General features: G+C 64.7%; 2 protein-coding genes across 3 annotated transcripts in view; one reads left to right on the forward strand and one right to left on the reverse strand.

Moving 5' to 3' along the window:
• MAPK8IP3 (mitogen-activated protein kinase 8 interacting protein 3) overlaps window positions 1-20,294 on the forward strand; it is a 44,384-nt gene extending 24,090 nt beyond the window's left edge. Inside the window, exons 5-32 of one of the 2 annotated variants that reach the window (XM_055562354.1) lie at window positions 543-687; window positions 3,658-3,901; window positions 4,063-4,165; window positions 4,355-4,473; window positions 9,323-9,334; window positions 10,120-10,137; window positions 11,303-11,360; window positions 11,639-11,791; window positions 12,476-12,557; window positions 13,573-13,703; window positions 14,135-14,191; window positions 14,282-14,452; window positions 15,038-15,164; window positions 15,499-15,594; window positions 15,694-15,852; window positions 16,310-16,475; window positions 16,694-16,876; window positions 16,977-17,166; window positions 17,265-17,381; window positions 17,454-17,534; window positions 17,624-17,691; window positions 17,807-17,955; window positions 18,283-18,454; window positions 18,530-18,643; window positions 18,814-18,852; window positions 19,035-19,214; window positions 19,321-19,467; window positions 19,561-20,294. In XM_055562354.1, the coding sequence (XP_055418329.1) occupies window positions 543-687; window positions 3,658-3,901; window positions 4,063-4,165; window positions 4,355-4,473; window positions 9,323-9,334; window positions 10,120-10,137; window positions 11,303-11,360; window positions 11,639-11,791; window positions 12,476-12,557; window positions 13,573-13,703; window positions 14,135-14,191; window positions 14,282-14,452; window positions 15,038-15,164; window positions 15,499-15,594; window positions 15,694-15,852; window positions 16,310-16,475; window positions 16,694-16,876; window positions 16,977-17,166; window positions 17,265-17,381; window positions 17,454-17,534; window positions 17,624-17,691; window positions 17,807-17,955; window positions 18,283-18,454; window positions 18,530-18,643; window positions 18,814-18,852; window positions 19,035-19,214; window positions 19,321-19,467; window positions 19,561-19,682 (3,403 nt within the window). In that variant the 3' untranslated portion in view covers window positions 19,683-20,294. The remainder of the gene's footprint in view (window positions 1-542; window positions 688-3,657; window positions 3,902-4,062; window positions 4,166-4,354; window positions 4,474-9,322; window positions 9,335-10,119; window positions 10,138-11,302; window positions 11,361-11,638; window positions 11,792-12,475; window positions 12,558-13,572; window positions 13,704-14,134; window positions 14,192-14,281; window positions 14,453-15,037; window positions 15,165-15,498; window positions 15,595-15,693; window positions 15,853-16,309; window positions 16,476-16,693; window positions 16,877-16,976; window positions 17,167-17,264; window positions 17,382-17,453; window positions 17,535-17,623; window positions 17,692-17,806; window positions 17,956-18,282; window positions 18,455-18,529; window positions 18,644-18,813; window positions 18,853-19,034; window positions 19,215-19,320; window positions 19,468-19,560) is intronic. The other variant, XM_055562353.1, reaches the window with a different exon arrangement.
• Window positions 20,295-21,174: 880 nt separating this feature from the next.
• NME3 (NME/NM23 nucleoside diphosphate kinase 3) lies at window positions 21,175-22,428 on the reverse strand. Its single transcript, XM_055562352.1, has 5 exons — window positions 22,269-22,428; window positions 22,024-22,154; window positions 21,830-21,931; window positions 21,645-21,757; window positions 21,175-21,549 (listed from the first exon to the last, which is right to left on the reverse strand). The coding sequence occupies exons 1-5, from the start codon at window positions 22,312-22,314 to the stop codon at window positions 21,432-21,434; spliced, it is 510 nt and encodes a 169-aa protein (XP_055418327.1). The 5' UTR covers window positions 22,315-22,428; the 3' UTR covers window positions 21,175-21,431.
• Between the last annotated feature and the right edge of the window lie 183 nt (window positions 22,429-22,611).

Genomic DNA, 22,611 nt, shown 5'->3' on the forward strand with positions numbered 1-22,611 from the left:
AGTTTGCTTACGGAGCTTTAAAAGGAGGAACCACTGAGAGCGAGAGAAAAGCTCGTGTGGCTGCAGACAGCATAAGCTCTCTACTCCAGACCCAGGGCTCCTGACAGCAGCGATGGGACAAGCAGCAGGGGAGAAAGGTTGACCCCTCCTGACCCCTGGAGGCAGAAGCTGTGCTAAGGAGAAGTCAGGCATGCCGCCTGCGAAGCCACAGGGCCTCCGCAGGCCCTGCCGTGCAGGCCTCTGTTTACAATGGATGCAAATGAAGGGGTGGTGACGCTGTGACAGGGGGATGGACCGAGGGGCCACTGCGGAGCGGAGGTGCCCCGGGCGAGTGAGCTGGCTAGTCAGTCTGGCCGCAGTCAGTGGGGATCTCAGGCGCCGGGCTCAGACGGTCACAGCCTACTCAGCCCTGGGCAGAGGTGGGGGGTTTGAGGGGAGCAACCCCAGCTGCACCGTGGGTGCCCGTGCGTCCAGGAGGGGTTTGCAGCCCTGCCTCGGGAGCCCCTCCTCTAACCCCTCCCTGTCCTCTCTCTGCCTTTCAGCAGGAAGGAGCGCCCCACGTCCCTGAGCGTCTTCCCCCTGGCCGATGGCTCGGTACGTGCACAGATGGGGGGCAAGCCCGCGCCTGCAGGGGACCACTGGCATCTGAGCGACCTCGGCCAGCTGCAGCTCAGCTCCAGCTACCAGGTTTTGTAGCCGTGCCGCGGAGTGAGGGCCCCACCTTGCCCCACTGTGTCCAGGAGGGTGTGGTCCGCACGGGGTCCCAGCCGCTCTGGGAAGCTGCCTGTGCCAGGGTGAGCCCGCAGCAGGGCTGAGCACAGTGACCATCCCTCACCACACCCCAGGCCAGGCTTCTCCTCGCGTGTGGTCCTGGCATCCCAGGTTTGTGCTCCAACCAGAAGGCCAGAGGCCGGGGGCAGCTTCTCTTCTCTGGGCTGTTCTCCCTGGCCTGCCTGTGCTGGTGACCTCTGGGCCCAAGCTTGAGAAGGTGGACATCCGGGCTGCCCAGCTTAGTGAGCGCCACCCCCCGGCACTGGGGTCCCACAAGGCCAAGGGCAGGCACTCATGCAGGGCTCCCTGGCACTGTCCACGCATCTTGCTCTGTGGGCTGGATCAGCCTGGAGAAGGCAGGCCACGGCCCCCCTGCCCATGAGGAGGCCACCTTGGGGGAGACGAGGCCACCCTGGGTCTGGCGATGCCCCTCCGAGGCTGTCAGAGGGTACCTGTGGGCAGCAGAGCCCTTGGCCTCCAGGTCGGGGGCGGACCTGGGCCCAGGCCTCCCTGTAGCCTCCCCCCGGCCTTGCAGCACCCGGCCGGGCTGCAGGAGGCTGCCAGCTACTAGCTGTGTTGGAAAGTGACCCCACTTGCTCTGCATTTGTTCTGCGGAGTGAGCCTCGTGCCTACCAGTTACTGAGGGTCCTGCCGGCAAGCGGGGTCTGGGCAGAAGGGCTCCGCAGGGCTCCTGCTGGGTGCGTGAGCCTCAGAGCTGCGGGGTGGGGGGCCTCCCGGATGGCCCCTCACGTCCTCACCGTGTCTCTCCTCCTCCTGCGTTGTCTGAAATCGTCCTTTCTTAATAAACCATAGTCTTTTATGTTTTAGTTCATAGGTGTGTTTTGTTTGATTTAACAGTTACTTTTAAGTTCTTTTTATTTTATGCTGTAGGTTTTCAGGTTTTCCTAATTTTTTAATTTGTTTTGTTGTTTTGTTTTGTTTTTTGTTTTTATGTACTGTACTTTCAGTGTTTTAACCAAACAGTTGTGGCTCCTCATGGGAGGCACGGCCGCTGGGATGTGGGTTCTTTGCATTTGGAGGCCACTGCTGCTCGTTGGTGTTAGAGGTTGGCAGGTTTCTTTAGGTAAGTAGTGGCCAGGGAGTGTCCTATGGGTAAGTGGTGGCCTGTTGTAGGGCAACAGACAGCTTGGGGAGCCAGGGAGGCCTGGTGATGCCGCCTCGCCCCACAGTGATCACCAGGGTCAAGAGGCCCAGGGAGCAAAAGCATTCAAGTCACGGACAGACAAGGAGCATGGCCGTTCAGTCAGGTGGTCTGAAAATGTGTGCTTCCGTGTGGCGTGGGCTCACGTGGTGCCCGCCCCTGTGAAATCCCGGGACAGCAGCCTCACGCACTGCCCTCCTTGGGCACCAGCAGGAACCCTCCCCGTGGGTCACCCAGGTGCCTCTGTCGCGTGGGCAGACAGAGCACACGGGGCCGTCACAGAGGCCCGCAACATGCACGGTGCTGTGAGGAGGAAAGGGTTTGTCCTTTACAAGTTGGCCCTAGCCTGTAAAGCCCAAAGCCAAGTCAAAAGTGTTTGCAGGCAACCTCTCACCGCAGCCCATTGGCAACGCGGCCAAGTATGGTTGGCTGGGGGGCCGTTCTGTGCCCTGTGGGGTGTTGTGGGTACCCCACCTCCACCTACCCCCAGCTCTGGCTCTGGCCACCACAAGTGTCTCCAGACACCACCAAGTGTCCCCTGGGGACACAGCTGCCAGGACGGAAGCCCCTCCTAGCGGTGATGCAGACAGTGGAGGCATCTCAGCCCAGGATGGGTGGCACTCGGGGTGACCAGGCTGCTTGGGGCAAGGCAGATCTCAGAAGTTCCCAACCAGCTCTGACCCCCGGTCACCTGGAGGTGGCCCCAGGAGCCCAGCCGGCCCTGCCTAGTTACAGGCGGGAGTCCCAGCTTCTCTCCAGCTTCACGGAGAAGGCCGCACCCCACCATCGGGTCCTCTGGAAGCACCAAGGGGAATGTGTGCCCAGAGGGGACACAGGCTGTGTCGTCCCCCCGCCCCCCGCCCCGCCAAGACTGTGCCCCTTCTCTGCATAGGCGAGAGACTGCAGGCCCTGGGCTCAGTTCACAGATCAGGGGCTGCTGCTATTGAGGTTCCCCAGGAAAGACGGATGGAGGAGAGCACAGTATTCAGACAGCGTTTTCTGTCTCCAGGGAGATCCTTAAGGTTGACAGTCGATGGCAGTTTTTACTAATCTGATCTTTTTGCACTCCTGAAATATTTGGGGACATCCCATTCTGCAGAAGTCGGGTTTCAACTTGTTTGCACTTGCACAGGTGTCGAAGGCAAACTTCAGTTCAGCTGGGCCGTGGAGGTTAAGTGAAGCCCGTCCCCTGGTGTCTCTTTGTTGGGGAGGGGCCACCGCTGGCAGAATCGGGGCGTCACAGCCCCTGACTGTGGCCGGGGCAGGACAGGTCTGCCCTCGAGGGCCTCGCAGAGGAGCGGTAACTTGATCAGAAGGCACGCCGGCCTCCCCAGTCCCCTCCCCTGCTGGGGGGCCTCTGCCCTGCCCTGGGCTGTGGCTTAGCTCTGTCCACCCTCCAGCTGCAAGGGGCTACCGGCCCCGTCCACATAACTTCCTGTCTGTCCTGGGGAAGCCTTTTAAATAAGCTGTACCTGCCCCTGGAGAGCCAGAGGCTGCAGCCAGATGAGCCGAGTGACGGGAGGAATCAGCCCGGTGGGAGAGAAGTGTCCCCCTGTCCCGTTCACTCCGGCCCCAAGTGCTGTGTTACTGCAGGGTGGCAAAGACCCCAAGTGAGGGGGCCTCGAGGCAGTGGACGTTACACCCACCCACCCTGCGCAGTCCAGCCGGCCTCCTGGGGGCGAGACCCACGCCTTGAGCCTCCCTCTCCCTGTGTTTGGCCCCAGTGTCCGCAGGACGAGATGTCCGAGTCGGGCCAGTCCTCAGCAGCAGCCACGCCCAGCACCACGGGCACCAAGTCCAACACGCCCACATCCTCTGTGCCCTCGGCCGCAGTCACGCCCCTCAGTGAGGGCCTGCAGCCACTGGGCGACTACGGCGGCTCCAAGAACAGCAAGCGGGCGCGGGAGAAGCGCAACAGCCGCAACATGGAGGTGCAGGTCACACAGGAGATGCGCAATGTCAGCATAGGTACTGCGCCTGGCCCCCGGTCCCCCAGAAGAACCCTCCCCTGACCCTCCTGCCCACGCTGGCCTGGCCTGGGGTCTCCGGACAAGGGGGCCCCAGGGCAGCCACAGGGAGTGCCAGGAGCCGCCGGCTACCCCCAACCCAGGCTCCACTGTGTCCCCTAGGCATGGGCAGCAGTGACGAGTGGTCTGACGTCCAGGACATCATCGACTCCACCCCAGAGCTGGACATGGGCCGGGAGCCCCGCCTGGACCGCACGGGCAGCAGGTGCTTGCTGGGCCCAGAGCCCGTGCCCGCAGCCCCTCGGGGGGGAAACGCCTGGGGTGCTGACCCAGCACCTGCCATGGCTGCCCCTGCGCGGGCAGCGCTGGCATCGGCAGCCCTGCAGGGGCGTCCTCATGCCTGGTCCGGCGGTGCTGCCTGCTCACTGGTCTCCCTCACCGCGTGTCCTCACAGCCCGACCCAGGGAATCGTGAACAAGGCTTTTGGCATCAACACCGACTCCCTGTACCACGAGCTGTCGACGGCGGGCTCCGAGGTCATCGGAGACGTGGACGAAGGGGCCGACCTGCTAGGTAACACAGCCGTTCCCGGGCCTGCTGTGGGTGCTCTTGTTTTTGATGAGGGTGGAGTCTCTGTGAGCCGGGAAGTTCTTTGTACCAGCTGTAAATGTGGAGGGTGCCGCCCTGCAGGGTTTGCGGTGCTCATGGAGTTGAACCACTAATTGCAGACGACACTGTCACCCCAAGAACAGTCCTGACCCGGTAGTCCTCAGCGGCCCCTGCGCCGAGCCTCTCCCACCTTCAGGAGACGTTCTGGAAGCGTGGCCGTTGCTAGCTCTTCCAGTTCGGAGGAATGTGCCCAGACAGTCAGCGCCCTCCGCGAGTGTGAGATGGTGCAGAGAGAGCCCGTGTAGCCCAGAGGCTGGGCTGGGGCCCTCAGGGCAGTGGCGGCAAGTCCTGCAGTCTCCCAGGTTCCGCCCCACCCCTGGACCCGGCACATGTCCAGAGTGGAGCCTGGAGATGCAGCCTCGTCCCTGAGGCGTCCGTCCTGCTCTGAGCCAGCGAGGCAGGCGTCGGGGCCGCGGTTCCGGTGCATCCCCTCCCCACCCCCGGGGGGAGGGTCCTCTCGTTTCTCCTCGGGCTGGGGCAGCAGCTGGAGCCGGCACGGCTGCTCCCTCTGGACGTGTGGCCAGCGGGCTGGTAGCGATGCTCCAGCGGCATCTGGGAGCCCTGCCTTCTAACATGTGATGGTGTTTGACCAGCAGCCCGAGGAGGCAGGGCTGTCCAGCATCCCGGAGTTTTGGTTGTCAATCCTGCTGCTGCTGTCTCTCCCCCGACAGACATGCCCACGGGCGCTCGGGGCATCTCCACAGCGGGTCCCCGTGTGGACAGTGCCGCCTGGCTAGCCTGCCAATTGCCCGCACTGCCGGGCCTGACCCGTAGACGAAGGGGGCCCGGCTGGCGTTTTCAGCTGGCACTGCCCTGCCTCCTCTGCCTAGTGGTTCCCAGGAGCCGGCTCTTACTCGGGGTGGGGGCTGCAGGCGGCAGCAGCACCGGGGGCTCAGCGCCAGCACGTCTGTGCCGGCTGTGGGTGCACAGTCACGTGCATCGGGGTGCCATGGAACACGCTACGTGAAACTCACCACCGTCTCAGCTGTCAGGCGCGTTTTAGGACTGGGAAGTACGTTCACACTCCGTGCAGGAAGACTGAAAGCATCCCCTCTAAGATTAGGGACAAGACAAGGATGCCCACTCTGGGCAATAAATATTTTTAACAGAATCTTTCTCATAAGCATTATATAAAAATACATATTTTTAAATGTACAAAACTATTAGTATTCAAAAAAAATCTATTAGGAATAATCATCTTTAATATTTTGACATCTTTCTGCTCTTTTTTTACATGTTTCAGCTAATATCATATAAGTTTAATTTTTAGCCATTTTTCTCAATTTTGGAAAAAGGGTACAAGCTGGTAAGAATGTTAAATAATTATCACACTCTGCCAAGAAAAGAGTAAACACCAAAGCAGCCCCCCGCCCCCGCCGTGTCGTGATGAGAGACCCCCTCACCAGCACATGCGCCCAGGGTGTGGGGCGGCCACGTGCATCTGGCCTGTTCTCTGTGGCTGACGCTGATGTTCCCCTGAATGACTAAGATTCCGCGGCACGTTCTACCTTCCTTATCTTCACGTGACTGCAAATGACCTGATGGGTTCCATCTTGGTTCTAAATTGTACTGTTCGACTTCCACTCTCATAGCCACTTGCGGGCTTAGGTCTCCGCCGGAGTGTCCGGTGATGTCTTCAGGAGAGGTTTCTAGACGTGGGTCCCCGTCCCCCCCGGGACGTGGACTCATGGGGACGGGTGCAGGCCGGCAGGGCTGGGCGCGGCTGGGAGGAGGCACCTGGGTCCAGGCTACGGTCACTGGAGCGAGCGCTCTCCTGCCGGGGAGGCTGCGAGGGGCTGCGGGCAGCCTCGTGCACAGCAGAGCTTTTGCACCAGGGCCCCACACGCTTGGGAACCGTGCAGGCACAGGACACTGCGCTTCCCTGTCGGGGGCGGAGGCCTGCTCCTGGCCGCGCTGATGGTGGGGGTCTCAGGGACGACGCTGGGTCCCGGGCCTCGTGCCTTTCTCCGTTCATGTCATGTGACATGACTCCTGCATTCATCATGGTCCTTATGAGAAGAGGGATGCCGGCATGCTCTGTGCACGGCACTGCTGGTGGCCCACGTCCCAGACGAGGAAACCAGGGTCACAAGGGTGAGGTGCGTAGGCAGAGCCAGGACTTGACCTCACGCCCAGCCCGGGCAGTGGCCCTGCCTCGACCAGCAGCTTTCCGGAGGGGGGATGTCCACACCACGCTAGCTGTGCGCTCCTCACCGTGTGACTTCTGAACACTTCACCCGCCCCCCAAAACAAGCAGCGGTCCCTGCCACCTCCCCCGACCCCATGCCACCGTTCCTCCTCCCGTCTGCAGACGCGCCTCCCTGGGCACTTCATGTCAGTGCGTTTTGCATCTGCCCGCCTTCATTTAGCAGAATGCCTTTGAGCCTCATCCGCATAGGAGCGTTGTCAGGATCTCATTCCTTTTTAGTGGCTGAATAGCGTTCCAGTGTGTGGACAGACCACACTTCATGTCTCCGTTCAGCCACGGAGGGGCATTTGGGTCGACTCCCTTTTGGCTGTCAGGACTGAGGCTTCTGCCTCGCTTGTGGCGTCTCATGTGGTTCTTAGAGATCACTGGAGCTCACAGGCCTCCTCGCTCCCTGGCGGCACTGGGTGGCCTGCCCGTGTTGATCCCTCCTGCTGGCCAGATCTCCTGCTCCATGGCCCCAGGCTGCAGAGCTAGTCCCTCCCTGCCATGCCCACGGCTGCAGCGCCGATGGTGGGTCCACTCTCGCCGTGTGGCCGTCCCTCCCATGTGGCCATCCCCGCCCTCCCACCTCGGCGCCCCCGGGGCTGGCAGATGCTGTGGCACTTGGCCACCTCCTGTGGTTCAGGTGGCACCGCCCTGGATGTCAGTCCCTGTAAACTGCACATCAATGGGTGTTACCTGGAACCACAGGACTGAAGCCGTAGGTGAAGGTGGGTCACCGGCCCCCAGCATGATGCGCACAGGGCTCCTGGGGCTGGTTCCCTGGAGCGGGAGTGCCTGACCTGATCTTCCTGCAGGAGATCCTAACCAGCACCTCCGATGAGTCTGCTCTGAGGGGCTACAGGGAGAGCTGTCTTCTCAGCTGGGGGGTGGGACCCTGAGTCCTGGCACTTTGTCAGGCAGAAGGCCTCTTGGGCACCACTCAGCTCTGCTGGAACGAGACCCTGCTCCTGGGGTTGACAGGCCTTTGGGGACCTTTCTGGAGGCTTCAGTGCGAGGGGCACATGCAGGGCAGGCAGCCCTGAGGAGCTGAGGAGGGTGGAGAGCTCTCGGGACGTGTGGACGGAGCCCTGGAGCGTGGGGCTGGCCCTTTGTCCAGGGATGAGCTGGACGGGTGAGCTGGGGCTCTGCTCTTGTGCCCAGAGTCCAGCTCAGCTGGAGGAGGTGTCAGCAACGGGAAGCCCGGTCCCCTGTCACTGACGCCAGAAGGTGCCCGATTGTGGCTGACTCAGCATATGTACTGGAGTCGTTGAATAGCAATGAAGTCTAATCTAACCTCACACCATGTACATAAGTAATTTCTAGGTGGATAAAGATCGAAACGTAAAAATACGAGGATAATAGAACCAGAAGAGGGTATCGGAGAGTATTTTCATAACCTGTGCCTCTCTTCATGGCCAAAGCCTACATATATATATGGTCTCCATGATTAACATTAAAGGAAGTAACATACAACAGGAAATGAGTAGAGGATTAAGTAGGACATTCACAGGACCCACAAACCTGAAAAGCTGCTCAACTTCAGGAGTAACAGAAATGAACCGTGATAACTCGTTTTCCTCAAACGATTGATGAAAATGAAGCGGGTGCTGTCCGTGCTGCTGGTGGGAGGTGATGGGTGACATGGAAGCCATCTGGGCCTGCAGGAGTGAGGCCACTGTTCGTCCGATAGGGCCAAGCGTGCCCACAGGAGCCCGTGCGCGCGCCGTGGTGCCTGCACAGCCCCGGGTCGAAACGCCTATCAGAGGAGCTGCGGCAAACAGTGGGGCGTCTCCACGTGGACGCTTTCAGGGTGATGGTTGGAGCAAGTTGCCCGAGACGATGGGGAGTGTGGTCGAGATTTTGTTTTTTAAAAAGTGATGTCTGTGTAGAAAGAGGTCTGAGGAGGACACTGGGCTCTGCAGGCAGCAATGAGAGTGCCTCCAGCAGAGTCCGTCACTTGTCACTTCCGTCGGGCGACTATATCATTTCTTTCTGCGTGAAGTGAACCAAAGGGAAGACTACCATTTCAAGTCTTCAGCTGGGTAGCGGGGAGCAGTTTGGCACAAAGAAGGGCCACCCCACCCCATCCTGACTCAGTGATTTCCTCCTGGCAAAGGAGAGGGCCCTGGTCTTCTGGGCTAGCCAGGCCCCCTGCCCCCAATGCCAGGTCCGTGTCGGCAGCTCACCCACTCTGGGGGCGCTTGTGAGGCTGGACACTCAGCACCCACCACACCCCCACACACAGGCTGGCCTCACGGGCGGGCGGCCCTCCTGATGGGTGGGGGGAGCAGAGAGGGCCACGCCCACCCCCAGGCCCAGGGACCGAGGACCGTGCTGTCCCGGCCTCCCCTTTCCCGCGGGGGCCCTGCCTTGAGTGGCAGTTGGCATCCACGGGCCTGGGGATGTCCGCTCATACTCTTTCGGGCTCTTCAACCCGAAATGGCTGGTCATTGCTGCTTTTTCTTTAATAAGAGCCTCTTGATTCTGCTGGTTTCAGTCACCAATTGACCTTTGTCGCTTCCTCCCCCCGGTCTCTCCGTGCCTCGCTGGACGTGGCTGCAGGGGAGTTCTCAGGTGTGTATCTCTGCTGTGACCCTCTTCCCCGCGGTGGCGTCCCAGTGGAGGGGTGGCACCCTGGGACACCCCAGCTGCAGCCCGTCCCCACCCGTCCCCGGCCCCAGCCACCAAGGCACGCGTGCTTCCGCTGCCAGCCCACTGCTGCTCCGAAGCTTGTTTTGGTTTGCTCCACTGGCCTGCGGATGGGGACCCTGACAAGTGAGGGGGAGCTGCCACGCCCTGGACCCAGCCTCTCCTCCGAGGCTGTCTCTTCAGCTTCCGCAGGGCAGAGAGTTAACGACACCACGTGGGGGCCCCGTTCTGTGGTATCTCCCCTCTGTCGGGTGCAGCCTGGAAGTCAGAGGTCCTCTGCACGGGGCGCCTGAGCCACGGCCCTGCCCGCCTGCTCTCAGCAGAGGCTCTGGGGCCCTGACCACCCTCAGGTGGTCATCCCCCACACACCCACTCAAAGGCACCGGGCCTGGCACAGCTCCCCCTCGCTTGCAGAGACCCTGCCCTTAACCCCTCCCTCCTCCCAGGAGTTCACTGTCAGATGTCCGCTGGGCTTCCCTGAGCTTCCCCGAGCTTCCCCTCACCGCTCCGCGCTCCTGGCCTGACAGGCCTCTGCGTCGCCCAAGGGTGACCTTTATATCCCGCTCCCGCAAGCACCCCTAGCCTGATGAGCAGCAGCCCTGACGTCCCCCCGCCTGCTCGTCACACGGGCTTAACGCGCTTCTCTTCTCTCCCTCTCCTCCTCCCGCCCCGGTCGCCTGTCTCCCGTGGGACTGGGATGGCGCCCATAGTGCGTGATGATTTTTTTGGTAAGGCCAAGGCCCCAGTTCAGTACGCGTTTCCCTACTTCTGGCTTCCTCCGCCTCCCCGACACCCCCTCACGCTTCCTGAGCCATTTGCTTTGTTGAGCCTGATGGGGGGCACGTGGGGGCAGCAGGGCCGTGGCTTCTGGGTGGGGTATGGGGCCCCCAGCAGGCGTGGCGAGTGGGCACCTGACCCCCTCGGAGCAGGCCCTCGATGGACTTGGGGGGTGGGCCTCAGCGTCTCTGAGCCTCGTTAGTTCAGAAGGCCTGCGCCCGGGGCCAGCTGTGTCCCACCTGAAGGGCAGGCAGGCCCCGCTGGGGACGGGGAGTTGGGGACGGAAACAGCAGGGGACCCAGGCTGGGCACACTGTGTGGGGTCACCTCGTGCCACGGCCGCGTTAGGCTGTGGGGCGAACTGCGCGGGAGGCTGTCCTAAAGGATCAGCCGTGCTCTGGGGCCTTGTGGCCTCCTGGGTCCCCTGCTGTTTCCAGGGGAAACAGGCACTGCCCTGGGAGCGCTGCCCTCCTCACTCCCACCTCTGCCCCCTGCGGGCCCTGCCCTCGGGCCAGGTCCCACGTCTGCTCCCAGGCCGCTGAGGGCTGTACCTGCCATGGCCATCCTGCCCCCTGGGCCCGGGGCCCTGTCCCATCACCACAACTGCAGCCTCTGTTCTCCTGGGGGAGGATGGTGATGCTGGGCCGGGCAGGCAGAGATGGAGGAGGTTGTGCAGAGGCCTCTCGGGGTGCTGTCCAGGCCCTGCTGGTGCGCAGACTTCATGTCAGTAGACAGCCACAATCCCCATCGCTGAGCTCTAGAAGTCAGCCCAGGGCTGCGGTGTCCACCAGGACCCGGGGACCTGCACAGTGCCCTGTAGAGGCCAGGCTGAGACCCCACGAGCTCACACACAGCAGGTCCTTCCCCAACTGTGTTGCTTGGTGGAGAGCCTGCGCCGTGACCAACAGAGGCCTCTCCTGGGATGGCCCAGCCTGGTGTCTTCCTGCAGTTCGGGCCTCTGGTCCTTGACCCCTCGCGTCGGCCCCAGGGGGTGGGGTCCTTCCAGCGTGGGCTGCGCCCCCTCCCCCAGGGGGACATTTGTTACTCTGAGGCAGGGATGGGCATCAGGGTCTGGCTTCACCAGGCACATGTGACAACTCAGTGCCCTTTGTTTCAGGAATGGGCAAGGAAGTGGGGAATCTTCTGCTGGAGAACTCACAGCTCCTAGAAACCAAGTAAGAATGCCCTCCCTCCACGGGCCAAGGGCTCCTGTAACAGCTGCAGCCGCCCAGCCTGCAGGGTGGCCTGCAGGGAAAACCCGGACCCACTGGACTGAGCCCACCCTCCTGGGGAGAGGGTGGTGGGGGTCACAGCCTCTCACCACCACCTGTCACCGCTCATTCACTTTTGGGACCAGGGTGTGTGTGCTCAGATCACCAGGGTAGGCAGCTGCCTCTGAGAGCCCATCCCTTAATGCACACAGCAGCTCGCCTCTCTCTCTGCCTTTTCAAAGAAACGCTCTGAACGTGGTGAAAAACGACCTCATCGCCAAGGTGGACCAGCTGTCGGGGGAGCAGGAGGCGCTGAAGGGGGACTTGGAGGCCGCCAGGCAGGCCAAACTCAGACTGGAGAACCGCATCAAAGACCTGGAGGAGGAGCTGAGGAGGTGGGCGTGACCCGCGGGGCGGGGCTCCCGTGGAGGCGGGGCCGGGCATGGAGGGCGGGGTCCGGTCCGGCCCCACCCTGGGCGCCCCTTCCTGTTGCCTGCGGGAGTCCTGCACGAGGGACAGCGCTCTGTCGTGGGTGTCCCTCATCCAACGGCTGAGCCGACCCTTCCTGCCGCGCTCACACGCGGCCTTTCGCTCAGGAGAAAGGGAGAGGGGAAAGGGCCTCTAGCCATTGTGGGTCCCGGCGCTCCCCTCTGCCCTCGCCCTCAGCCCAGGAAGGGCTGGGGCACCCCTCAGCGCTCCGCACCTCCCTGTGGCCTTTTCCTCCATCGTCACCCCGCTCTCCCGACCGGTGTCTCTGGCTGCAGACAGGAAAGGGAGGTGTGAGGGGCAGGCCCGAGGCAGGGGGTGCCTGTGCCGGGTCTGTGGGGCCCAGGGCCAGGTCTCCCCTGGCCAGCAACGCCTTCCCACCAGCACTTGGCCGGCTGGCTGGAGGTCCTGTTCCTTGGCCGGGCTTCGGGGAGCACAGGGGCAGGGGTGGAGGGTGGGCCCAGGGCTCCGGCAGGAATGCTCAGGGCCAAGAGCTTGAGGGGAGAGCCCTGCGAGCAGCTGAGAGGTGTGACACAGCCCCGGCGGTGCGCGGGGGGCCTCACTCCCGCCCCACTCCCGTCCTCATCCCACAGAGTGAAGTCGGAGGCCATCACTGCCCACCGTGAACCCAAAGAAGAGGTGGAGGATGTAAGCAGCTGTCTCTGTACAGAATTGGTATATTCCACTATTAACGTGCAGGGCGGGGTGGGGCGCGGGGGCAGGGCGGGGCGCGGTGGGGCGGTCAGTGGGATGCCCTAGTTCCGGTCTCTGGGCCCATCTCCTGTGTGAAGCCTGCACCCAGCAGCAGCACCCCCACCCTGGACTCTATGAGGTCAGAACCAGCCCCACTCTCCATAGGATGCCACCTCACCCAGGTCCTAGCAGCTGTGGATTGCCCGCAGTCACAGGCGGGCTCTCCCTGCTCACCCGGCCCAGTGACCTGGCTGCCCTCCTTACACAGAGGGCGGTCCTGGGCCTCTAACCTGGGGTGACGTTTGGATGCTAAGCTCACACTCATCAGCTGTGGGGTCGTGTGACACACCTATCAGGAGACCAGTCCCACAGCCACCACCTGGAAAACTAGCTGCTCACCTGGCCCACCCTATGCAGCCCCCACCTCCAGATACTCTAGGAGGGGACAAAGCCACAGGTGTCCTGGGCAGCTGCCGCTCCCCAAGGCCCACCTGGGGCCTGGTGGGGGAGGTGCCCGATCGGTGCCTTGGCCTTGTATGGGGCCTGAGGCTGCAAGCACAGCTGTGAACTCCAAGTGCCGGTTGGGGGGGCACTCAGGGAGGGCGACCCCAGCTAGGGCTGCATAAGGACACGGTTCTGCCAGGGACAGCAGCTTCACCGGTACCTTAACCGATGAGTTCTGACATAGTGACCCAGGTCCTGCTCACCACACCCCCCAGATCCTCTCTTACTGCTGTGCCCATGGGCTGGTCCCACCTGTTAGCCTTGATGAGGGCGTTTGGGATTGCCAGGAGCTTCTAGGTAAACACACCGCATAGTGGCCCTGGAGTGTGCCATGTGGCCTTCTAGGAAGAAGGGGACCTGTTCCCGGTGGGTGGTGCTGTCCCATGCCCAGCCCTCCCCACCGCATTGCCTGAGCCCATGGGGAAGCCGCCCTAGGGTGCGCCCACTCCCAGAGGTGGCCCCTCACCGCTGAGCAGCGGCACTCTCCCAGCAGGACAAAATCCCCATGGCGCAACGCCGCCGCTTCACGCGGGTGGAGATGGCCCGCGTGCTCATGGAGCGCAACCAGTACAAGGAGCGGCTGATGGAGCTACAGGAGGCCGTGCGGTGGACCGAGATGATCAGGTGGGCCTCCAGGCTCCTGCGCTCGGGGGCGGGAATCGCTCTCAGAGGTCCTGGGGAGGGAAGTGTGGCTGACCTCCCCCTTCCCCTCTCTTCCTGAAAGACTGAGGGTGCCAGGGCCTCCCTGGTGAATCTGCAGGGGCCAGCAGAGCCAGGCCTCTGGCACAGCCCTGGTCTGGCCAGTGGATGCACCCTCTGGGCTAGAGAGAGGCTGGGGCACATCAGGGCCAGCGCAGCAGGGTCCCTCTAGGAAGAGACGGGTAACACCCAGGAACCCCTCTCATCCGATGCTCCCGTGCTTGTGTCCAGGGGGAGGGTCTGAAGCAAGGGAGGCAGGAGGGCCCAGTGATGGCACGGGGGCTGGCTGGACTGGGCAGGGCAGAGTCAGGCTGGGCTGGGCTGAGCAGGGCCTCTCCCCCACCCCTTCCCTGCAGAGCATCCCGCGAGCACCCGTCTGTCCAGGAGAAGAAGAAGTCCACCATCTGGCAGTTGTGAGTTGGGGGCTCTGGGCGGGTGTGGGCAGTGGCTGCTGGGGAGGCTGCCCCTCGGGCCTGCCCTCACTCCCTGTGCCTCGCCGGCAGCTTCAGCCGCCTCTTCAGCTCCTCATCTAGCCCGCCTCCAGCCAAGCGGTCATACCCCTCTGTGAACATCCATTACAAGTCGCCCACCACAGCCGGCTTCAGCCAGCGCCGCAACCACGGCATGTGCCAGAGCTCAGCGGGCAGCCGGCCCCTGGAATTCTTCCCAGATGAGTGAGTCTCCTGGGCCCTCCCCTCTGGCCCCCACAGTGCTGCTCTGGGGTCCCACCAAGGCGTGCACACCCGTGGGAGCACTGGGCATCCCTGGCCGAGGCCATGCTCCCCCCACTCCCTCCGCATGGTCCCAGGGGCTGGGCCTTGCTCCTCTGGTGACCCCCACCAGGCAGCCAGCAGCGACCCTAGGCCCCACCGGGCGGCTCCTGCACCCTGTGCTCCACAGAGGTTCTCGGAGTTGACAGGAACTTTTCCTGCAGCGTTGAGCTTCTTTCTGGGCAATGAGTTTGTGTCTGGAATTTTGTGCTGTCCTTAGTTTTGAAGCTAAGAATCTGGGTCCAGGGCCGAATGGGGAATTCTGTGCCAGGTCAGAAGACTGTGGTGGTTTCCCCAGAAGGGAGGGGGAAGGAAGGGGGACGGCCGTGGAGGACAGCGACAGGGACACCTGGGCCGGGGCAGCTGCTGGAGTGGCCTCCGAGCCGTCAGATGCGCGCCCGGCAGGGGCAGTGCAGGTCCAGGAGGAGGAGCCCCGGGGCACAGGCGCCCTCCTGCAGACCCAGTGACCTGCCCGCCCTTCCCCGTCAGCGACTGCACGTCGTCCGCGCGGCGGGAGCAGAAGCGCGAGCAGTACCGCCAGGTGCGCGAACACGTGCGCAATGACGACGGGCGGCTGCAGGCCTGCGGCTGGAGTCTGCCGGCCAAGTACAAGCAGGTGCTGGGGCGGGGCGGGTGCGGGATGGGGCGAGGTCCCAAGTACAAGCAGGTGCTGGGGCGGGTCGTGAGGGGGGCGTGGGCGGGGCCCCAACTAAAAGGAGGTGCTGGGGCGGGGCGGGGTCCCAGGTACAAACAGGTGCTGGGCGTAGCGGGGGCGTGGGCAGGGCGGGGTCCCAAGTACACGCTGGGGCGGGGCTGGGACAGGGGCGGGGCGTGGGCGGGGCAGGGTGGTCCCAAGTGCGCCGCCCGCAGGACCCGGCAGCGGAGGCAGCCGCAGGCCGGTGAGCCGGCCCGGCCTGGCACCCACAGCGCGCGCTGCCCTGTTCCTGCAGCTGAGTCCCAACGGGGGCCAGGAGGACACCCGCATGAAGAATGTGCCGGTCCCCGTGTACTGCCGCCCGCTGGTGGAGAAAGACCCGACCATGAAGGTGAGGCTCCGGGGTGCGCCAGGCGGCAGAGGCCCCCAGAAGCTACGTCCAGGAGGGCGGGGAAGCCGGCTCCCCGACCTCACGGCCGCCTTCCCCCAGCTGTGGTGTGCCGCGGGCGTCAACCTGAGCGGCTGGAAGCTGAGTGAGGACGGCCCTGGGAATGGAGTCAAGCCCGCGCCGGGCCGCGACCCTCTGACCTGCGACCGAGAAGTGGAAGGAGAGGCCAAGAGCAACCACGCGTCCCCCGAGAAGAAGAAGGTCAGGGTAGCGGGCGTCCTGTCGTCCAGAGGGCTCTGCCGCACCCAGTCTGGAGAACAGCTGGGGACAGTGGCCAGAGACCCGGCTCACCTGAGGTCCGCTGCGGGTGGGCGGGGCAGCGAGGAGGGGCGGAGGTTTAGGGCAGCCGGGTTGGAGCAGCGTCTCTGCCGCCGAGGAGCTAGGCTAGGGGCTGGGTGCTGGGGCTTCACTTCACCTCCAGGCTTGAGGTAGGAGTCAGCGCCTTAATGCTGGGAACTAAGCTTTCCTCTGGGGAGGTGAGGCTCTGAGTTCCTGGACCTAGACACGGAGTACAGTTCTGCCTTCTTGCCGTCCTGGCCATAGGGGAGGGTGAGGCCATGGGCAAGGCCAGATCCTGAGAGATTGTGGGGCCCCCTCACTGGCCCCCGTTGCTGCCAGAATAGTGGGTGCCCCAGCCTGTCCCTGTGCTTGAAAACAGGCCAAGGAGCTCCCCGAGGCAGATGCCACCTCCAGCCGTGTGTGGATCCTCACCAGCACGCTGACCACCAGCAAAGTGGTGGTCATCGACGCCAACCAGCCGGGCACCGTTGTGGACCAGTTCACCGTGTGCAATGCCCACGTGCTCTGCATCTCCAGCATCCCTGGTAGGTGCTGGGTTCCCAGGGCGGGCGTCCAGGGGGGAGTTCACTGCCCGGTCCTGTCGCTGACAGAGGCGGAGACCCCAGTGCGGCGCTCACCCGGGACAAGGAGATGGGGTGGCGTCACAGGCAGCCCCTCCCTTCCCAACACCCACACTGGGACTGGAGCTGGGGGGTGTCACGGGGGCCCCTCAGAGCTGGGTGACGGCTGTGACTCCCTCCAGCCGCCAGCGACGGCGACTACCCTCCAGGGGAGATCTTCCTGGACAGCGATGTGAACCCCGAGGACTCAGGCGCAGATGGGGTGCTGGCTGGCATCACGCTGGTGGGCTGTGCCACGCGCTGCAACGTACCACGCAGCAACTGCTCCTCCCGGGGGGACACCCCAGTGCTGGACAAGGGCCAGGGTGAGTCCTGGGCCCGGGGGACACCCCAGTGCTGGACGAGGGCCAGGGTGAGTCCCAGGCCAGGCCCGTGGCCATCTCCTCTCACCCCTCCCTTCCACAGGGGAGGTGTCGGCTGTCGCCAATGGGAAGGTCAACCCGGCTCCATCCACGGAGGAGGCCACGGAGGCCACGGAGGTGCCAGATGCAGGGCCCAGCGAGGCAGAGGCCGCCGCCGTGCGGCCCGGGCCCCTCACAGAGCATGTCTTTACGGACCCGGCCCCCACCCCACCCCCCAGCACCCAGCCTGACAGGTGGGCTCTCTCAGGATGGGGCAGTGGGAGTTGGGAGGACTGGCGGGGGCGGGACCAGGCTTCCGTGGACCTCCCTGGAGCCGCCATCCTCCCCACAGTGAGAACGGGCCAGAGGCTGACGTGAGCGGTGTGCAGCCCGAGCCGGAGCCCAGCGGGGACCCCGTGGGCAGCACCAGTGCCGCGCCCACCATGTGGCTGGGAGCCCAGAACGGCTGGTAGGCAGGGTCGCAGGGGTCGGGGTGGGGAGGGCACCCTGGGCACCCCCACCCACTGGCCTCCTCCTGCAGGCTCTATGTGCACTCGGCTGTGGCCAACTGGAAGAAGTGTCTGCACTCCATCAAGCTGAAGGACTCGGTGCTGAGCCTGGTGTGCGTGACCCCGCCGGGGTGGGTGGGCAGGGAGGGCCAAGGGTGGTGGCCTGAGCCCAGCTCACCACCCACCTGCCCCCCTGTCACAGGCACGTGAAGGGGCGCGTGCTGGTGGCTCTGGCTGACGGGACCCTGGCCATCTTCCACCGGGGTGAAGGTGAGACCTGGCTTGAGGGTGCAGGGGGGCCTGACATCCCCTCGGGGTGTGACCCCCCCCACGTGAGCAGAGGCAGCGCAGCCAGGCCTGAGCAGGGCTCGCGGGCTCTCTGCAGACGGCCAGTGGGACCTGAGCAACTACCACCTGATGGACCTGGGCCACCCACACCACTCCATCCGCTGCATGGCCGTCGTGCATGACCGCGTCTGGTGTGGCTACAAGAACAAGGTGCACGTCATCCAGCCCAAGACCATGCAGATCGAGGCGAGTGTGGCAGGGCTCCTCACGTGGGGGCTTCGTGGGGTCGCAGGAAACGCCCTCGGGGGGCGACTGGTTCGTCTGAGGTCATGGGCCAGCATAGGGCGGCTGGGCTGTGAATGCCTGTCTGCCTGGAGCCCGCCTGCTGCTTCCCCCTGACCCAGCAGTTGCAGTCTGCGCAGGCCCCAGGCACCTCCCTTGGCACAGCTGTGGGGAGGTCCCGGGGCCCCCAGAAGGAGAGGGCAATGAGGCCCTGAAAGGCGGCTGTGAGCTGCCTCTGCTGTGGCAGCTTCAGGGATTCTGCCCCGTTGACGGGCTGCCCTGACCCCACAGAAGTCGTTCGATGCCCACCCACGGCGGGAGAGCCAGGTGCGGCAGCTGGCATGGATCGGCGACGGGGTCTGGGTGTCCATCCGCCTGGACTCCACACTGCGGCTCTACCACGCCCACACCCACCAGCACCTGCAGGACGTGGACATCGAGCCCTACGTCAGCAAGATGCTGGGTGAGGGCGGCCGGCCAGCGTGTGGGGACGGGGGTCCCCTGAGGCCCCCTCGCTGATCACCCCCTGCCCCCACAGGCACGGGAAAGCTGGGCTTCTCCTTCGTGCGCATCACGGCCCTGCTCATCGCAGGCAACCGCCTCTGGGTGGGCACCGGCAATGGAGTCGTCATCTCCATCCCCCTGACCGAGAGTGAGTGCCCCCAGGTGCCTGCAGAGCCGGTGGGCGCACATCAGGGTCCCGGGTGGGCGCGCTGCCAGGACACGGGCGGATGTGGGCTGCCCGGGCACAGCCCCCTTGGCCCAGTTCCTCTGTGACCACCTGTCTCTCTCCCTTCCTTGCCCTGCCCTCACCCTCCCCAGCCGTGGTCCTGCACCGAGGCCAGCTCCTGGGGCTGCGAGGTGAGTCCAAAGTGCCCACCGTCTGCTCTCAGGAGGCCCCCATCTTGGATGCCCTGGGGCTGAGATAGCCTTGCCCTTGGCTCAGCTGAGGGCCCCAAGCAGGCCCCACCCCATCCCTTGCCTGCTGGAAGGCCCACCTGCCCAGTGGGCAGGCTCAGCGCCCCCGGCCCCTCTCTCTTTAGCCAACAAGACGTCCCCCACGTCGGGAGAGGGGGCCCGCCCCGGCGGCGTCATCCATGTGTATGGCGACGACAGCAGCGACCGGGCAGCCAGCAGCTTCATCCCCTACTGCTCCATGGCGCAGGCGCAGCTCTGCTTCCACGGCCACCGGGACGCCGTCAAGTTCTTCGTCTCGGTGCCAGGTGAGCTCCCGGCAGCCACCCCCCCCACACCGAGGGCTGCAGCGAGGCCCTGGCAGGAGACTGTGCGGGGTCCCCACTGCCCTGCTAAGGCTTGTGCCCTTGGCAGGGAACGTGCTGGCCACCCTGAACGGCAGTGTGCTCGACAGCCCCTCCGAGGGCCCTGGGCCCGCCGCTCCTGCAGATGCCGAGGCCCAGAAGCTGAAGAACGTGCTGGTGCTGAGCGGCGGGGAGGGCTACATCGACTTCCGCATCGGTGAGGGCGCGCCGCGGAGCGCGGTGGGGGTGTCCTGGGCAGGCGGCCCCTTCACGGGCGGGCAGCCCCTTCACGCAGCTGTGCTCTCCTCAGGCGACGGCGAGGACGACGAGCCGGAGGAGGGCGCAGGGGACGTCAGCCAGGTGAAGCCGGTGCTGTCCAAGGCCGAGCGCAGCCACATCATCGTGTGGCAGGTGTCCTACACCCCCGAGTGAGCTGCGCCCCTCCACCCTGCCCGCCCGATGCCGCCCGCACCTGTACATACGCCCCGCCCACCTGCCCACCGCCGCCCCGGGGCGGCCAGGCGCCCGTCCACCCCACTTCTGACCTCTCAACCTGCAGCTTTCACCTGAGGCCCGGGGCCTTCCCCTGCGAGCTGGCAGAGCAGTTGGTCTGGCTGGGGGTGGGGCGGGGAGCAGGCGGCGTTCTGACCAGGGAGGTGCAGAGCCTCTTGGAACACCGGCTCCCCAACAGCTCCTGGCCGGCACCTGGCTCTAAGTCCTCCAGGCCCAGGGCACTGCAGGGCCAGAGCGAGGCAGAACCCCAGTGGGGGTCAGGCCAGGGCACGCCCCTACAGGTGGCCCCGGCTCCACCCAGAGCCTCCCACTCCCATCACGCTCTCCCAGGGTCCCCCCGGGGGACAAGCAGGGACTCAACCCTGCTGAGTCTTCCCACCCTCGGTCCACTTGCCTTTGACTGCTGTCCACAAGAGCGGGGCTCCAACCCTCAGGGAGCTGGCCCAGCTGCTCACCTTCCATGGGCTCCCTCCACCCTGACCCCTGCCACCCTGGGAACTGGCATGAAAGCACGTAACCAAGCTTCCTGGGGCAGCTGCTCGAGAAGACAGACAGACAGACAGACAGATGCCCTCAACCCGCTCGAGCCCTGTGATCGTCCCGTGTGCTAGGCCCTCACTGACCCGTGTCTTCCCCTCCCCGCTGGCTCAACCTGGGCAAAGACCCACCTTGTAGGAGCAGGCCCCTTGAGTCCCACCCCTCTCGGAAGCCCCTAGGGTGGAATTTCTCAGGCTGCCAGGGCAGGCCCAGGCCTCAGGAAGAAGGGGTGGGGGGGTGGGGGGGGCCTGGCCTCTCCTGGGGTCAGTCCTTGGATGTAGGGTTAGCCTCAGGGTGATGGGAAGGAGTGCTCCAGGGCCTGCCTCTGGTGCAGTCTCCGAGGAGCCTGCTCCTAAGACACGCTACTAAGTGCCTGGGGTCAGCGGTGCGACCTGCTCCCATGAGGGCCCTGACGACAGGCTGATGAGCATAGGCCAAGGGCCAAGGAGAGGAGCTGCTAGGCATCCGTGCCTGCTGCTCTGAGGGGCATCGCCCTGGACTGCTACCCTCCCTGCCCAGGCCTCACTCCTGTTCCTCCAGGCACTGGGCAGGGTCGCCCCAGGCCCTGCTGCCCACCCCCTCCCACAGAGAAGCACAGACCCTGGGCAGCTGCCCCCAAGCCCAGCCGGTACCGCTGCAGGCTTCCCCCACGCCCTGCCACTCTCCACTGTGATGTCAGTCAAGTCCCTCTCTGTCCTCAGGGGGCCTGAAGCGACCTGGGGGTGAGCCGGGTGGGTGCAGCCAGGGGAAGGGGCTGGGACGATTCTCCTCAGGCTTTGGCCCTGCAAGTGACCCTACGTGTCTGCTCTGTATGTAATAAATGTCTTAACACCATATTTCTGCGTCCCTGCGCCCAAACCAACTGGAGCACAAAAGTTTTCTTCCATTTATTACAAAAACAAATGCCGGGGCAAGCCAAGTACCAGAGCTGCGCCCTGGTGCGTTTGCAGGCGAGCTGTAAACGGGCGCGGGCTGGGCCGAGGCGCCTGAGAACCCCATCCAGGGCAGGAAGGCAACCAGAGCTCGGCAGGCGGGCCACCCACCTGCCCTCGGGAAGGCTGCTGCGGGGCTACCACAGCTCTGGGCTGGACCCCGGAGGGGTCGGGGTCAGCCGCAACCCAAGAGGCCCAGCTACTCGTACAGCCAGTGCCCCGCGCTATCCTCCCAGCACAGGAGCTCGTCTGTGCGGAACCAGAGTGCGATCTCGCGGCGGGCGCTCTCCACCGAGTCGCTGCCGTGAATCACGTTCCTGTGCGGGAGAGGCGGCATAAGCACAGCCCGGGGCAGGCAGAGCTCGGTCAGCGGCCCGCGCAGCCTAGTTGGGAGACTCGGAACCCGACTTACTTGCCGACCTCGATGCAGAAATCGCCGCGGATGGTGCCGGGCGCGGCGTCGGCCGGATTCGTGGCTCCGATGAGCGCCCGGGAAGCGCGTACAACGTCCAGACCCTGCCACACCTGCCGATAGGGTCGGAGGTCAGCTCCGGGTCAGCGTCCCGCCCACCCGCCCGCCCGTCGGCCGACACTCACCATGGCCACCACCGGCCCGGAGCCCATGTACTTGACCAGGCGCCCGAAGAAGGGGCGCTCGCGCAGCTCGGCATAGTGTTCCCGCAACAGCTCCTCCGAAGCCTGGGGAGGTAGAGGGACAGGCCGCGTGCTCGGGGGATTCCGGCCCCCGGGGCCCCGCCCCACTACCCACGGCTGGGGACTCCGGTGCTCACCTGCACCAGCTTCAGCGCCACCAGCTTGAAGCCCTTCCTCTCGAAGCGCCGCACGATCTCGCCCACGAGCCGCCGCTGCACGCCGTCGGGCTTCACGGCCAGGAAGGTGCGCTCGTGCACGCCGGTGTAGGCTGCGGGGACCGGCGGGGTCGGGGCGCGTCAGGCCCGGCTGCACCCCCTCCCCGTCCCGCCCAGCCCGGCCGCACCCCCTCCCTGCCCCGCGTGGCCCGGACCCCGCCGCTCACCCGCCGGGAAGAGGTTGGCGAAGATGGTCAACACCAGGCAGATCATGATGGCGACGGCGGGGCGCGGGCGGCGCGGGCCCGGGGCGGGGGCGGTGCGAGGACCGGGGCGGAGCCTGTGCTTAAAGCGGCCTTGTTGCCGGGAGCCGCAGCCTCGGTGGGCGCAGCGAGGCGGTGCCTGTAGTCCACGCCCACACCGGGACCTCTACGGCCGCGCCCGGGCCGCCCCAGTCCCCTCGGGTCTCCGCACCAACGGCCGTAAGCAGCAGTGACAGCCTGTTCCTCCCTGAAGCCCTGCCACCAGCCCGCTTTGGTCCGTCAACCCCAAACTCAAAAGAAGCCACAT

The sequence above is a fragment of the Bubalus kerabau genome, chromosome 23 (genome assembly GCF_029407905.1).
Source record: "Bubalus kerabau isolate K-KA32 ecotype Philippines breed swamp buffalo chromosome 23, PCC_UOA_SB_1v2, whole genome shotgun sequence".
Lineage (NCBI taxonomy): Eukaryota > Metazoa > Chordata > Mammalia > Artiodactyla > Bovidae > Bubalus > Bubalus kerabau.